Below are 13,329 nucleotides of genomic sequence, written 5' to 3'. Positions count from 1 at the left end.
CATAAGGAGATATTAGGCAGCTTTGTCAGAGAGACAGCTTTAAGATGCATCTTAAAAGGAGAGCTGTAGGAAGGCAATTCCAGAGCCTGAGCTTGGGGAAAATAAAAGGCACAGCTGCCAACAATGGATTGATAAAAATGAGGAATGTATAAGAGGTGAGAAATTAGAGATTTGTAAATGTTGTAGGGATGGAAGAGATTAGAGAGAAGGATGGACAAGGCCACAGAAGAATATAGTAAGCAAAAATTGTAGATTCGAGATGGTGTCAATTTGGTCATCAAGCAGAGGGGTGATTGGTGAACAGGGCTTGGTGTGAGTTGGAAAATGTGCAAGAGATTTGCGTTAGCTCAATTTTACAGGGAGAAGTTGGGATGCCAGACAGATCGTTGATGTGCATTTGGGGTAATGCAAGAAACAAAACTCATCCCTAGATGGTAACAAAACACTCACCATTCTTCATCAGGGTCCTCACTTGATCTGTGAGGGGAAGAGTCCGTAGCTGGGCCATAGACAGCACATTACTGGGGGCCAGAGGGACCTTCCTGCAAAGAAAATCAAAATCGCTGAATCTCTGAACAATGCAGCTTTACCTGCAAAGATTTGCAAATCAGAGAATGATTTTAAAAATTGCATGGAGGTAGCATTATATTTCAATATGGGTTTGAGCCCAGCAGGTCTAAGATATGAAGGAAAGGAGTCGACTTACGATTCCTCTTCTTCAACTGGAGGCATCAACATGGATAAATATTCACTGCAGAGAGACAGGAAACAATGACAGATCAGAAGGAAAGACTCAAATTCACACAACAGTCTTCACAACTCAATTCGGCTTTTTAAAGGATGGTGAATCAGGCAGCTTATTCTGCTGCTCTAAAAACTCTCAGGGTGTAGATTAAATCAAGGGATATACTGCAAAAGGCAAACTGATTAAAGATATTGTTTCTTCATCACGGCGTATGTTGCAGAAGACTGGGTGAACAGGAAAGGAAAGATCTTTACAAACAGTTATTGTCAAAAAGGATCAAGTCCAGCTAGAAACCAATGCAAACAGGGTCCTGGTCTACAAAACTCATTCCATGTTAATTGGATTACATGTGATTTTAGTGAAATTTCATACTATTCAAGAGATGCATGAAAAATTAGCTATGGGTTCATTCAAGGTAATTATCCAGTGAAAGGGGATGGGGGTCAACAAGGTGGTGATCCTACAGTAGGCTGCTTGCCAGTACTAACTAACCAGACTAACTATGCATTTATATAGTACCTGTCATGATGCAGAACACACCGAAGCATTTCAATCAACAAAATAATTTAAAAGTGCAATGACAGCTGCAATTTAAGAAATGCAGCAGTCAAACTGAGCTCAGCAAGCTCTTTCAAACAAGAATTGGAACAATGACAAAGGTAATCTGTTTTCTGAAGTTGATTGAGGAATAAATGTTCACTGCAAGAGGAGAAAGAATTCCCCTGCTCTTCTACATCATCGTGCCCTGAGATATTTAATGCCCAGTCTGAGAGCAGAGAGGGTCTCAGTTAACAACATTAGGTGTTCAGCTTTCTCATGCTGCGAAAGTATGCAACTGCATCAAGAGCAGGAAGAATACAATATGCAGGAAGAAGGATGCTCAACCAAAGCCATGGGTTACCAGCTTGGCTCACAATGTACCATCAATTAATGCTGGGTAACAAGAAAATGATTTAGTTTGTTGGATCTGTTTGGGAGGTGAATAAAATTTTGTTCTTGCTCTTCCCAAGTCTTGCATCACTTCCACTCTACCTGCTGACAGCTTATCTGTGAGGAAGTGAAGGAACAGTAGCAGCTGCTCTCTGAATCCCTAAGCCCCAGAAAATTGATTCTTGCCAGTTTTCTGCTTCCCACCACATTGTGCTTAAGCTGGCAAATCACAATTGGTGGAATTTTCTGCTATTTTCAGCACTTTTGAGTCAGGAAGTGGGAATTGGCAAGAGGAACAATAGCCCCCCACAAGTGCATGAGCAGCTGCTTCTGAAACTTGGGGATTGGGCGATTTGACAAACCTCTGCCAATTCCTGCAACCTCTGCCAATTGTGCAAAACAGACATCTATTAGTATCAGTCAAAAACAGGTGAACAAAATTTAGATTTTAGTTTGAAAGAGTATGAATTGTCTTCTAATGGAAATAGATTATAAGTTTATTAAAACACTGCTCAATCACTAATTCTCCATTCCCATTCTAATCTATACCTCCTACACTATCCCATTGAAGGTCAACACAAGCTTGAGAAACAGGCACCTCACTTTTTGATTAGGCTTTTACAATCATTCAATTTCAAAACCCAGTTCAAGTTTCAAATAATACCCATTGCTCCAATTTACACAGATGCAGGTGCTTATCGTGATTGTTGTTGTTGCCATTTTCATCTTCTCCAAACAGAAACTAGAAGCAGTTGTAGGTCTATACCCACCTTTTCTCCCTTGCCCACCACCACCTTTTGGATTTTACCCCTCATCCACCATATCACAGATCTTCTCTTCTGCTCTTCCCCCAGCTTCCACCTGCACTTGTTTAAAATGTTTAGATGTTTTCACTTTTCCAAGTTTTAATTAAAAGTAATTTATTAGGAATATTAACCCCTTGCTTCTCTCCACTGATACGCTTAACCAGTTGTAGGTTTCCAGAATTTTGTGATTTTATTTCTAATTTCCAGTGTCCACAGTATTGTGGGTTTAGACACATTTAAAAAGGATGTGTTTTATTGGGGTTGAGATGAAGTGATATTATCTATATCTAAAGTAAATAACTCTTGCAGATGCCCAGCTCATACCTTGGGGATTTAGTTAACTCGGTTGTCTCCAACATGCCAGCCAGCTGACTGAAAAGATATTGCCGCTCGTGCTCAGACCGGCTGTCCTGTATACACAACACACACATCATCAGTAACCCCACCATACATGCAGAAAGCACTGCCACCTTGTGCCTGTCACAGACACAGGAAACACTGCCCTCTTGTGTCTAGTTCCAACTGTACAATACATCATAGAGACGACACAATGCTATGTCAAAAATACTGGAAGGTACTTACTGAATGGTTCAACAAAATTTAATAATGACAATATTTGCTAATTTGTAGCGAACCTATAATTACAGAATTTTACTGGGAGCAGGTGCTGGCCTGTCTCTTTAAACTTACCATGCATCACTGTCAGTAAATCTTTACTCTACACTGTTAAAAGATTCTGAACTAATTTCTGGAATTTAATAAGAATGGTACATGATTACTGAAATAGATCAGGGCAATTCATTTTCTATTGCTGGAGACAGGAATTAAAAAGGGCAGACAGATAACAGCTATTAGCAATCAGACTCCAACAGGAAATGCCCAGTTTACGGGGGACTATGCACAGGAAATACGGAATAGATACTAATCATTTGGTCCAACTAGTCCACGCTAAAGTAAATTAATTTTAGTCACAATCACAGTATTCATCAATTCCCTTTTCTGGTACTCATCTGTTTCAAATTTCAAGCAAGGAAGCAGAGCAGGTCACTTGGCCCTGAGAGCCTGCTCTGCCATTCAGTAAAATCATGGCTGATCTGAAAATATATCTGGTAGAATGTATTCAAAAACAAATATAAATTATTGATCTAATGGGAACAGAAGTTATCAAATAACTTGGTTCTATTTCCAAAAGGAGAACAACTAAACCCACATAGTGGAAAGCGAAAGCCATTCAACAGCAACCCTGTTTGATCTTAACATTTACAGATGCTTCATGAAAATGGCTCCTTGACTGGGAATATAAGCCCAGTGTCAAACTCCTCCAGCCATTCTCACACTAAAGGGTGCAGGTTCATGATTTTAAGCAAGTACAAACACATCTAACAATGTCAAGCTTCTACAATTTCAAAAGATCAAGTGCCAATAGTTTAGCAACAAGGCAAGTAAAATGAACACATTAAGAAGCCTAAGAAAAACATGGAATAGAAATGGAGAATCTAGGACCGAACTCCATTTTCTTGTGATTATTATAGCCACTTCCTTAAATACTACATATAAAACAAAACTAAACTGCTTTTAAGCAATGAGAACATATTAACACAAATCTACTTTAAGTAAAATTATGGGATGTAAAAAATATGTTTCAAACAGGAAGATATTATTTAAAGTCTTGCATAGTTGCTTTGACAATGAGAGGACACTTAGCGCACCTTCACACCACAGTAATGGAGGTGATACCAGGGCTCTTCTGCTTGTTTCTTCTGCAGGAACTCATAAGACTGGATACGACGTTGTCGAGCTTGCTCACTCTCAGGACGTGAGAAACGAACCTAAGGAAATCATGAGAAAGACTGCTCCTGATTACAGGTATAACTAAGTTCAGAACCGAATAGATCACACAATAAACAACCTTAGGACACTGCACTGGCTTTGGGGAACCACATTTAATATAGAATGTTTCATTTTTATTTTGGTAATAATAACTGCTAAGACAAGTTATTGATCTCATACCATAAATATAAGTATTTGCAAGTGAACGGTACCTTTGCAGTTTATTTTTTTCTCTCTGGCAAGGTCAGTTTTCACTGATCATTTCTAATTGCCATTGAGACAAGGCTAGGAATAAACAGTGAGTAACTCACCTTCTGATTCCTCAAAAGCCGTCTGCCATCTACAAGGCGCAAGTCAGGAATGTGATGGCATACCCCTCACTTACCTGAATGATTGCAGCTCCAACAACACAAGAAGCTTGAAACCATCTGGAACAATGCAGCGTACTTGACTGGCACGCATCCATAACCACTCTCTTCCCACTGAAGCTCAGCAGCAGCAATGTGTATCATTAAAAGATGCACTGCAGAAATTCACCAAGGTTTCTTGATAGCACCTTCCAAACTCTCAACCACTACTGTCTGGAAGGAAATGGGAGGTAGATACATGGGAGCACTACCACCAGCAAGTTCCCTTCCAAGCTGCTCAGCATCTTGACTTGGTAATATATTGCAGTTCCATCACTGCTGCTGGGACAAAATCCTGGAACTCCCTGCCAAACAGAATTGTGGATGCACCTACACCAAATAGTCAGCAGGCAGTTCAAGAAGGCAACTCACTGTCACCTTCTTTTTAAGATTGAGAAGTGGTTGACCACTTCTCAGAGTTGAAATTAATTTTCACATTGGAAAGTCAACTAGTGAAGTGCCACAAGGATCAGTCCAAGGCCCTCAATTACTTACCACCTATTTAATGATGTCGATACAAATATAGATGGGAAGGTATGTTGTGATGAGGTCATAAGAAATCTGCAAAGGGGACGATTGAGGGAATAGGCAAAAACTTGGCAGGTAGAATTTTATGTAGGAAGGTGTGAGGTCATGCAGTTCGGTAGGAAGAATCAATTGGCAGACTATTATTGAAATGGAGAGAGACTCCAAAAAGGTACAACACAGTGGACATTGGATGCTCTTGTGAAGAAAACAGAGTTAGTGTGTAGGTGTATCAAGTAATTATGAAAGCAAATGGAATTATTGCTTTATTGGCAGTACTGTATAGTGTTTGTTACTTAAGAAAGGATATGCTAGCGTCAGAGGCCATTCAAAAGAGATTCACTAGGATGGTTTCTGGGATGAAGAGACTGACAAATCGAGAACTGTTGAACTGTTTAGACCATGGTGCATTAGAGTTTAGAATAATGAGGGGTGACCTTACTGAAACAGACACCATTTGGAGAGAGTTTGTCAGGGTCGATGTTAAGGTCTTTCCACCAGTAGGAAAATCTAAATCTAGGGGACACAGTTACAGAACAAGGGGACTTATTGAGATATGAAGGAATTTCTTCTCTCAGAGATTAACGAATGCCTAGAAACTCGATCATTGAAAGTGCTTAAAGAGGAGTCATTGAGTCATAGAGACGTACAGCATGGAAACAGACCCTTCAGTCCAACCAGTCCATACCGACCAGATATCCCAACCCAATCTAGTCCCATCCACCAGCACCCGGCCCATATCCCTCCAAACCCTTCCTATTCATATACCCATCCAAATGCCTCTTAAATGTTACAATTGTACCAGCCTCCACCACATCCTCTGGCAGCTCATTCCATACACGTACCACCCTCTGCGTGAAAAAGTTGCCCCTTAGGTTTCTTTTATATCTTTCCCCCCCTCAACCTAAACCTATGCCCTCTCGTTCTGGACTCCGCGACCCCAGGGAAAAGACTTTGTCTATTTATCCTATCCATGCCCCTCATAATTTTGTAAACCTCTATAAAATCACCCCTCAGCCTCCGACGCTCCAGGGAAAACAGCCCCAGCCTGTTCAGCCTCTCCCTGTAGCTCAGATCCTCCAACCCTGGCAACATCCTTGTAAATCTTTTCTGAACCCTTTCAAGTTTTGCAACATCTTTCTGATAGGAAGGAGACCAGAATTGCACGCAGTATTCCAACAGTGGCCTAACCAATGTCCTGTACAGCCGCAACATGACCTCCCAACTCCTGTACTCAATACATTGACCAATAAAGGAAAGCATACCAAACGCCTTCTTCACTATCCTATCTACCTGCGACTCCACTTTCAAGGAGCTATGAACCTGCACTCTTTGTTCAGCAACACTCCCTAGGACCTTACCATTAAGTGTATAAGTCCTTGCTTTCTCAGGAGATAAATAGATTTTTGAAATATTAAGGAGTTGAGGGTCATGAGGAGCTGGCACACAACAGAAGTTGAGGCCTTGGGCAGAACAGCTATGACCTTGTAGAATGGCGGGGGGGGGGGGGGGGGGGGGGGGGGGGGGGGGGGGGGCGGGTGTCCTAAGGGGCTGATTGTCTAACCCATACATCTTACATTATGTTCTCAAGGGTAGTTAGGGATTTGGTGGGGGGGGGGTGGGGGGTGCGACCAAATGCTTGCCCAGCAAGCCATTGTCTCCTGAATGAGTTTTAAGAAGTATATTCTATTGCCTTAAGCTTTCTTATTTAATGCAAAAGCTCAAGTGATCGCTCAGATATTTGGCTTTGCCTGTGCATTTATTGGTCACTGAATTGAGTACAGGAGTTAGGAGGTCATGTTGTGGCTGTACAGGCCACTTTTTGAATACTGCGCTCAATTCTGGTCTCCCTACTATAGGAAAGATGTTGTTAATCTTGAAAGAGTGCAGAAAAGATTTACAAGGATGCTGCCAGGGTTGGAGAACTTGAGCTATAGGGAGAGGCTGCATCAGCTGGGCCTATTTTCCCTGGAACGTCGGAGGCTGAGGGGTCACCCTCAGGTTTATAAAATCATAAGGGTGAATCATAAGTCTTTTTCCCAGCATAGGGGAGTCCAAAACAAGAGGGCAAACTTTTAACTGAGAGGGGAAAGATTTAAAAGGGACCCAAGGAGCAACGTTTTCACACAGAGGGTGTGCATGTATGGAATGAGTTATCAGAGGAAGTGGTGGAGGTTTGTACAATTACAATATTTAAAAGACAGTTGGAAGGCTACATGAATAGGAAAGGTTTAGAAGGATATGGGACAAATGCTGGCACATGGGACTAGATTAATTTTGGATATCTAGTTGGCATGAATGAGGTGAACCAAAGGGGTTGTTTCATGCTGTACAACACTATGACTCTGACTCCATACTATACAGTACTGACACTTGCAGGCATCCTTCCCAGTGAAGTCTTTGGCCATGTATCTGCAATTTTTAACAAGCTTTGCTGTCGAGAATTTTATCTTTCACTGGGTTCTCTGAGATGGAGCTCCTGTGCAAGCATAAACAGTGCATGTCAGAAGGCTGTTTGTCTTCAAAAATAAAATTCAGCTGAAACCCATTTTCACCAAATACACAAAAATACAAATATGCTAGCAAGGATACTTGCTAAGAGTGGAATCCCTTAAATCAAAAGTCCTTAACTGGTCCGTTCACACTCAGTCCAACATGAAATCTTCTGTTCTGCAAACAAACCTGCATTTACATAACATCTTTCATGTTCTCAGAACTAAGCAACGTGCTCCAGCACCAACTACAATCATTCCTTCAGAACCACAGGAGCTCCATCTCGGAGAACCCAGTGAAAGATAAAATTCTCGACAGCGAAGCTTGTTAAAAATTGCAGATACATGAGTTTGTCCACAGATGGTGAACTTTATTGTGACTTAGGTTTTGTCGCAGATCGACGAATTCACAATTTCATGGATACAGAGCATTTACTGAACAGGGTGGGGCTACATTTGGCTTATTTTCTAGAACTCAAAATGACATTGCTTTAAAAAGTCTCACTAACCAAAGGATAAGAGGTTTAGATAAGGCATAGAGAGAAACAATCTTTGCATCAGCAGGCAACTGGTGATAAAGATGGGGCAGAATTCCAAGGAAAAGTGTTCCTATGAGTGTTTATAAGTCAAATGCTCATAAATCAGGGATCCCATGGACAGTGGCAATGAATCGAGTTCCACTTACAGTGATCTGCTTAACATCATCTTCAGCCTCATCCTGAGAAGAGTCACCAGCTGCAGGAGAATAAGAATACTGCACGTTACTGAAGTACTTGAAATTGGCAGAACATTGCCATCAGTTTCTGATCACTGCTCCTCCTCAGTCTAACACACTATTCGCTCAATGAAGAGAGTTTATTTGAGGGTATCAAATAGATTTGCAGCAAAGAAGCAGACCTTCAGTGCAACTCTCCACACCTCACTATTATTATACAGAGGAACCTCGATTATCTGAAGGACACAGGCGGGGAGTATTTCATTCGGTTAATTGAATTCTGGATGATCAAATGCCGGAAAACATAGCTTAGCCAAGCATCGAGACCGTGCGATCTTGCCGGATAATCCAAAATTCGGATAATCGAGGTCCCTCTGTATTATGTTGTTGTTATTATATGGTTCCTTTTTTTCTGTGTTTACCTAATATCCCATTAAATGTATCTATACTACTTATCTCAACTATTTCTTACTGAAGATGTTTTTCTTGATTTGCCTATTAGATTTATTACCACATATTTCATATTGTGCACTCTTGGCTTCCCCCCAACAAGTTTAACATTTTCTCCAAGTCTACCCTATTGAAGCCTTTCATGACCTCAAACAAATCCCCTCTCAGTCTTCTCTCTTCTAGGGGAAAAAGATCCCAGCCTATTCAGTCGTTTCTGGTATCTATTAACCTTAGTGTCAGTACCATTCTTGAAGTTTGAAAAGGCTTTGAATATTCTTACTAGGTAGGAAACCAAAAGCCTTGCATTCAGAGAGCTTAGGAAACTTCACACAGAAGCTCTGTATTTGACATTTACACTGGCTAATGGTCGGAATATTCTATCCTCCAATCCGTTGCCGAGCTCCCTTTTTAGCTCTTCGAAAGGTTGCTTCAATGAAGCACAAACTTCCTACCTTCATTTGCAGCTTCTCTCTCTCTGTGTTTTGCATCTGCTTTATCCAAATAGGAGAAGCTCGGTCTCAGCTGTAGCATTCCATGTAATGGAGTGACATGTAGCTCTCCTATCACACAATGTTAGGAGAAAAGAAAAGCTAAATAAACAGTACCCACAAATTGGTTGATTGTCGGGAAAATAAACTCCTTAAAAGAACGCTGTGCATCCTTAGTAACTGACTGCAGAATGATGTTTCAGTCTGATGTAACAGTGTGGAATTGATGCCTGCGTGTACATAGTGTGTATGTGCCAGCATTGCTTTTTACTGCACGTCCTATTGAAAAGGCTTTTTGCTTTAATCACATGCTTACACCACTTGAAATTCTCATTGTACTCCCTGCAGATGTTAAAGAAAAAAATTGCATTTGTCTTGCATCTTTCATGACCATGGGACATTTCAAAGTACTTTATTAAGAATGGTGTACTTTTTGAAGTGTAGTCACTGTCGTAAACCAGGAATGTTGCAGACTGAACCATGTATGCTTTCTAAGGTGGCTCTTTCTTTGTGTTGTGGAAGATATTTATCCCACAACCAATATCGCAGATTATCTGGAGATAGAGAGAGGTCTCCGGGAGTGAATTTGTTTGGGGGGAGGGTGAGGAGGATTAGCAAGAGCTATTTAGATTGGGGGGGGGTCAGCGAGAGCAGCGTGGAAGTTGGTGATCAAAGAGAATGAATAAAATACCCAGCGGAAGTTTAAACTTGCTGCCTAATTGTTGCTCAGTCATTGTGTTGGGACTTCCAAGAGGTGCTGACCAGCATGTTTCAAGCTAAAAACCAAAAGATCTGGCTCTAAGAGATGGGCCTAGTGTGCGATGGCAGAAAATGAATTTGTTAAAAATAACCTGTGGCAAGTGATGAGCAACCTGAATTCACCTCAACTTAGTCACTTTTGGACCTGAAGAATCAAAAAAGAACTGACACACAGACACAGATCTCTCTCTCACATTAGACCTCGAATATAACACCCTTCAGAACAGTAAGTGAACCTTGAATCAGCACAATTTTCTCCCCAGACCCTTGTAATAAACACATCCCTTTCCATAATCCATTTGCATCTAATGTCCAGCAAAATGGCTTCATTTCTCTCACCTTTCCTGTAGACTGCAGCAGCATAACGGGAGGTGTTGACAGCAGATTGAATGGATGAGAAGATCTGTTTGTCCATGAGTTTCCTGGAGGTGGGAAGGTGAGAAAGCTGCAGAGATTAATGCACCCTGGTAGAGCCAAACTAACAATAGGGGTCAGATTGCAAACTTAGGGAAAGAGAACACTAAGGTTTCCTACGTGGTCCAATATAGTAACGCAGCTGTGGCAGAGTTAACTTTTCCTACAGGCAAAATACCCCTACCCTAATGTTACTTACGTTGCATAGGTACTTCCAGAGTCATCAGTACAGGTCCCATCAACATTGAGAGCAATCTGTTCCCCTTTGCTCCGACAGTAGTTGGGACTCACTGTATCAATCGCCATTTCCAGCTCAACCTGTGCACAAAAGCAAGTGAGAATGAGTAAGATCACAGCCTAAGCTGGAAGTGATATCTAGGAAGGGTTACATGTATCTTCAGATATAGCACAGAATGTACAGCCAGAAACACGCCAGTCAGCCCAAGTGGTCTATATCAATATTTACATTTTAGATTAGCTTCCTCCCACTCCTCTCCAAATCACCCTTTCATTCCAATCATTGTGTTAGAGGGTTTCCCTAAATTCAGTATTGGTAAGCCTCATACTAATGAAATCCGAGCTCTCCCACAAATGCAAACAGTTCTGTATATCTATCAAATCAAATCCCTTCATAATTTTCAATACCTTTATCAGGTCACCCCATCTCCTTTACTAGGTTCATTTTAGTTAGATTGTTGTTAACTTTTAGAGTTTGGTTTCTTCTCTGCAAATTGGAGGAAGGCACTGTTGACAGTACTGCAAGTGTGCTCCAAGCAAGGTTCTACACAGGTTAATGTAACATCTCTGCTTTTCAATTTAATATATTGGGTATACAGTTTATATAGTTTTCCAATTTAAACTTGGAGCTGTATATAGAGTTACTATGACAATTTATGATCGTGAATTCAGTTTTTAAAAATCTGGGAAGTCAGTAGTAACGTGGTAAGATTAAAAGCATCAATGAAGATGGTTAGATTGTTGTTAAAATCTGGCAGGTTCAGTACACAATCACCCCTGCAGGGAAACGATCACTCCCTACCCTCGCACAAGGGGATGGAGAGATTGACTCTGCAACTCCACCCCTACAAGGGAGAACTGGTTGCTACCCATTCTCACCGCTCATGAGTCAACTGCTCTGTACCTTCACCCCCAGAGGGTTAGTTGCTTTGTACCCTTACTATCAAAGAGAGGGAGCCAGCCATTTCCCACCCTCACCTCCCCATGGGGTACTGATTGGCACATGTCTCTCCTGCCATACCTTAGCATGTCTTTTTATCTACCTGTTTTCCCTCCTGCTCCTCTAACTCCCTGATGTATTTAAGATTATCCATTGCCCTCAAGCTCCTGTCGTGTAGCCCTGAAATCAGGGAATGACAGAGACAGTAAAGGCTGAATGACTTCCTCCTGTGCTGTACCATTCTAAATACCCAATTCTGGTGGTACAGGGTTAAACACAAAACTAAAATAAAAATTAGTTCTTTCCCCAGTGAGTTTACTTCATTGAATGACAGGACAGAGCAGTGACAGAGTCTCAGAGGAAACTTACTTTTTGTTGTTTAGGTTTTATTCTTGCTGATAAATGAGTAACATCATCATATTTCATCATGGCTGGACGCACGGGATACTAGGAATGAGAGACAGAAAAAAATAAACCAACAGCTCAATTATAGAACGCCAGAGTTGAAATTAAAACAAGAGGTGAAGCACAAAGAGAGTCAGTGTGACGCACCTGGAACAGGTACAGTTTCTCCGCTAGACTCTTGGCCAGGTGTACATCAATCTGAGGCAAAAAGGCAGATTTGTTGTCAGGGATAATCAATAGGTTGTCAAAATATCTCTCACAAACACGCTTTACTCTCAGCTCTCCATGTACGTGTCCCACACAAACCCAAAAGTATCCATGTTAACATGAAGAACAGAACATACAATGTTACAGCACAGTACAGGGCCTTTGGCCCTTGATGTTGCGCCGACCTGTGAAATTAATCTGATGCCCACCTAACCTACACCATTCCATTATTATCCACATGTATGTCCAATGCCCCTTTAAATGCCCTTAACGTCGGTGAGTTTACTACTTTTACAGGCAGGCTGTTCCACACTCCTCTTACACTCTGAGCAAAGACACTACCCCTAATATCTGTCCTAAATCAATTTAAAGCTCATGTTAGCCTTCACCATCTGAGGAAAATTGCATTGAGCCAGTGCTGAAATTTGCCAAACAGAAAACAGTTACAGCCATACCAATTAAACAAGGAACTTGAAAATGGAAACAGGGTGACTTTTCACTGTTTCAGTCTGAGTATCTTTAAGCTTGTTAAGGATAAAGGGGATTAAATCTATATTTCTGGTATTTGTAATTCGACTGTCTCTAGTTCTTGCATAGTGCCATATAATTAGTTTCTTTTCCCCTTTTGTGTATAATAAACTTTGCTTTTTGTTTAGAAAAAGTACATTAGCAGTCTCTTGTGAACATGTTCACTGACTGAGCAACACAGCAGATTAGATTAGATTCCCGACAGTGTGGAAACAGGCCCTTCGGCCCAACAAGTCCACACCGACCCTCTGAAGAGTAACCCACCCCCCTCTTACTAATGCACCTAACGCTATGGACAATTGAGCACGGCCAATTCACCTTACCTGCACATCTTTGGAATGTGGCAGGAAACCGGAGCACTGGGAGAATGTGCAAACTCCACATAGACAGCCGCCCAAGGTTGGAATCAAACCTGGGACCCTGAGGCAGCAGTGCTAATCACTGAGCCACC

General features: G+C 41.4%; 1 protein-coding gene across 2 annotated transcripts in view; it reads right to left on the bottom strand.

Moving 5' to 3' along the window:
* polr3e (polymerase (RNA) III (DNA directed) polypeptide E) overlaps nucleotides 1–13,329 on the bottom strand; it is a 70,061-nt gene that overhangs the window by 33,713 nt on the left and 23,019 nt on the right. For both annotated transcript variants that reach the window (XM_043711413.2, XM_043711412.2), the window contains exons 3-12: nucleotides 12,291–12,341; nucleotides 12,108–12,185; nucleotides 10,761–10,879; nucleotides 10,487–10,569; nucleotides 9,353–9,460; nucleotides 8,421–8,470; nucleotides 4,191–4,310; nucleotides 2,806–2,891; nucleotides 707–751; nucleotides 451–542 (exon numbers count right to left, since the gene is read on the bottom strand). In XM_043711413.2, coding sequence (XP_043567348.1) covers nucleotides 451–542; nucleotides 707–751; nucleotides 2,806–2,891; nucleotides 4,191–4,310; nucleotides 8,421–8,470; nucleotides 9,353–9,460; nucleotides 10,487–10,569; nucleotides 10,761–10,879; nucleotides 12,108–12,185; nucleotides 12,291–12,341 — 832 coding nt within the window. The remainder of the gene's footprint in view (nucleotides 1–450; nucleotides 543–706; nucleotides 752–2,805; nucleotides 2,892–4,190; nucleotides 4,311–8,420; nucleotides 8,471–9,352; nucleotides 9,461–10,486; nucleotides 10,570–10,760; nucleotides 10,880–12,107; nucleotides 12,186–12,290; nucleotides 12,342–13,329) is intronic.

The sequence above is a fragment of the Chiloscyllium plagiosum genome, unplaced genomic scaffold (assembly GCF_037043375.1).
Source record: "Chiloscyllium plagiosum isolate Xiang-an unplaced genomic scaffold, Cpla_swu_hap1 HiC_scaffold_20, whole genome shotgun sequence".
Taxonomy (NCBI): Eukaryota; Metazoa; Chordata; class Chondrichthyes; order Orectolobiformes; family Hemiscylliidae; genus Chiloscyllium; species Chiloscyllium plagiosum.
This window is presented reverse-complemented; position numbering and strand designations above follow the sequence as displayed.